Consider the following 2,842-nt stretch of genomic DNA (forward strand, 5'->3'; position numbering starts at 1 on the left):
AAGTCGGCTAAAAGAGTACCTATGCCTATTATTTATTTAAAATTAGTGAAAAAGACTTTGGAAATCTGGATTTCGTTTATGTTACAATAAAAGATATTAAAAACTGCTTCTATTGTGCAGTAAATTGCTAATATACTTAGAATATTCTAAAGAAATATAAAAATTTGGTAGGAAAACAATAGAGTTTGCTTCCTATAAAGGTATTTTCCAGTTGTATCTGCATTAAAATGACAACAAAAAAAGGTATAGATAACGTTTTAGAATGGATGTAGCTGATAATTAAAAAATTGTAAATCAGATGGTAAAAAGCAATTGAAAAAGTTTACAATGGGATAAACAGTAATTGTTTATAGGCAGGGAAACAAAGAGATATAAAGCCGGAGATTAAAATAGGAACGAACTGATAAATCATGCAGTACGAAACAGTTGCAAACTTTTAATTATTTATTACGCTGTGATCATTCAGAAAACCGGAAACAATGAACTTAAAATCAAAAAAGGTACCTAACAATTTCAACAAGCACATTATTTATTCTTATTAAAACTGACAACAAAAATTTACATTGAATATTTCTGTCAGACAGTGTATCTACTCTCTAAAAATGAATCATTGGGTTTTCACCAATTTTCATTGATCATTTACTAATCTTCTAACTTTAACTATTTTTTTTTATATTTTTGAGTAACTCCCCTAAATGAACTCTATGTTATATTGAAAACATCATCTTGGAGTATACTTGCTTTAATTTTGTCCAACCTTTGAACGTTATTAAATTTATATGGATTAGCTGCTACAAACCCCATTGTCATCGATGACGTAAGTACAAATTCTTGTAATAATCTATGCCAATGAACCACGTAATTACTTGTCAAAATGGATTGAAGTATCCAAACTTCAATGACAAAAGATTAGCCTTTTTAATCTTCATATGGATCACGAAAAATGCCAAATTACAAAAGCTCATTTGAACAAGTTTTGCTGATAGAACAATGATTCACTTATTAAGGTACTGATTGCATTAGTACATAGCAATTCATGAATCAAACAAAAAGGATAATTTCTCAATTAAAATTACTAATTTATTGTGAATAATAACTGATTCATCAGTAGGTACTGTTTATTTCGTTGGGAAGTAATTAAATTATCGTTATTGTAGTTCTAAACAGTACCTAATATGTATGTACATCGAAAAAGCGAAAGAAAAATAGTTACGTCTGTAAAATGTTCCTTTTTATGTTTGTTTTTCTAGATTTACTGTGTAAATAGCGCAGTAACTTTTATAAAACTGACGTTTTGTGTCGTATAAATATGATATAAGGAGACATTTTAAATATGTACTTACATCGAAAAACCGAAAGAAAAATAGTTATATCTGTAAAATCTCCCTTTTTATGTTTGTTTTTCTACATTTACTGTGTAAATAGCGCAGTAACTTTTATAAAACTGATGTTTTGTGTCGTATAAATATGATATAAGGAGACATTTTAAATGATTTGGGACTATCCTGAAAACTGACACTAAGGAACTTATCTTTATATGTTTTTTATAAAAACATTTCTATTAACCGAATAAGGAGTATTAAAAAGTTATTTTTATTGTTGTTTTGCATTTTTTTATATGTTTTATTATCAGCTACATGAAACTTCGCGTCTATTAACCCTACAGTGAACGGGTGATTTGAGAATCCGATCAGTGAACGAGTAATACTCGTCAGACCCAAAATAAAAAATTTGTAAAAAGAATACGCTCCAACTGGTTGCTTCACTCCGCTTCAACTTATCCCGATTTCTCTTGTAGCTTACCGTTTTTATTTTGAAAAATCTTTTTATTTTCTCAGTAGATATCTTTCAAATAGAAATTATAAAGGAGATTAATTTGAAAACCATTTTTTTATAATAACAGAAATGGCGCTCAAAATTTTAAAAAGTGGAGAAGTCCATTTTCATGTTAGTTCATTTAACACTGTGTATTCAAACTTTTAGTACTTTAGTTCCAGGAAATTCTTTTTGGAGATTATCCACTTTTATACTTAACCGATTTACTCGAAAAGCGGTTTGTTGATTTGTACTTTAAAAGTAGTAAAAGTAGAGAACTGTGTAGGAAGGAAGTTTTGTATGCTGTTTTATTTTGTTTCCAGTTGCATACTCATGAAATTGTTGAAGTTTGTGCGAAAATTCTCTATCAAGTTGAATTATCGAGGAATACGCTGGAGCAGATGTGGGGCTTCAGTGTCGAGGCCGAACTTGTTGAAAATGCCGATAGGCAGGACGAACTTTGTTGCTACGTTAGCAGAGTGGAAGACAAAAGCGTTGCTATGCAGAATGGTAAGTTTCCAAAAAACTATTCCCAATTATAAACGCTTCTTTACTGCATTTTGTGTACTCTGCTAGGGGCTGCAAATATTTTTTCGATTTGTCTGTTTTTACGAATCACTACGTAATAACCTATTTAACTATTACTTCGATTAACGATTCAAATACCTATTGAAAAGGAAAAAAAGGCAACCATTTACGACGTACGTAAGTAGATATCCAGCTCTTAGGGAGAGCTTAGGGGGCTGCAACCCCTGACCCCAATTCAAAAAGTCACATCTTCATAAAAATAATTTTTTAATTAGAAATAAATTGGAAATATAATAAGTACTAAAAATTATTTTACGTATTTCAAAATCCACGCTAAAAACAATAGGTATCTTTGGTCTTATTTTTCTAGTCCGAATTTTATTAATAGTGATCGCACAAGAATTTTAATAATTAAAAATATACGAAAAAGACAATTTTTCTTTAATTTTTGGACCACGTCATTTTTATAAGTCGACTAAAAGAGTACCTATGCCTATTA

The 2,842-nt window shown here is 29.7% G+C and overlaps 1 protein-coding gene across 9 annotated transcripts in view; it reads left to right on the forward strand.

Moving 5' to 3' along the window:
- The window catches only part of LOC108742966 (protein still life, isoforms C/SIF type 2-like), a 101,177-nt gene that overhangs the window by 64,831 nt on the left and 33,504 nt on the right, over positions 1 to 2,842 (forward strand). For all 9 annotated transcript variants that reach the window (XR_003232046.1, XR_003232045.1, XR_003232047.1 and 6 more), the window contains exon 5: positions 2,139 to 2,325. Coding sequence is in view for 6 of the 9 variants with exons in the window: in XM_025979058.1 (XP_025834843.1) it covers positions 2,139 to 2,325 (187 nt within the window). In the remaining 3 variants the exon portion in view is untranslated. The remainder of the gene's footprint in view (positions 1 to 2,138; positions 2,326 to 2,842) is intronic.

The sequence above is a fragment of the Agrilus planipennis genome, unplaced genomic scaffold (assembly GCF_000699045.2).
Source record: "Agrilus planipennis isolate EAB-ADULT unplaced genomic scaffold, Apla_2.0 scaffold402, whole genome shotgun sequence".
NCBI classification, from domain to species: domain Eukaryota; kingdom Metazoa; phylum Arthropoda; class Insecta; order Coleoptera; family Buprestidae; genus Agrilus; species Agrilus planipennis.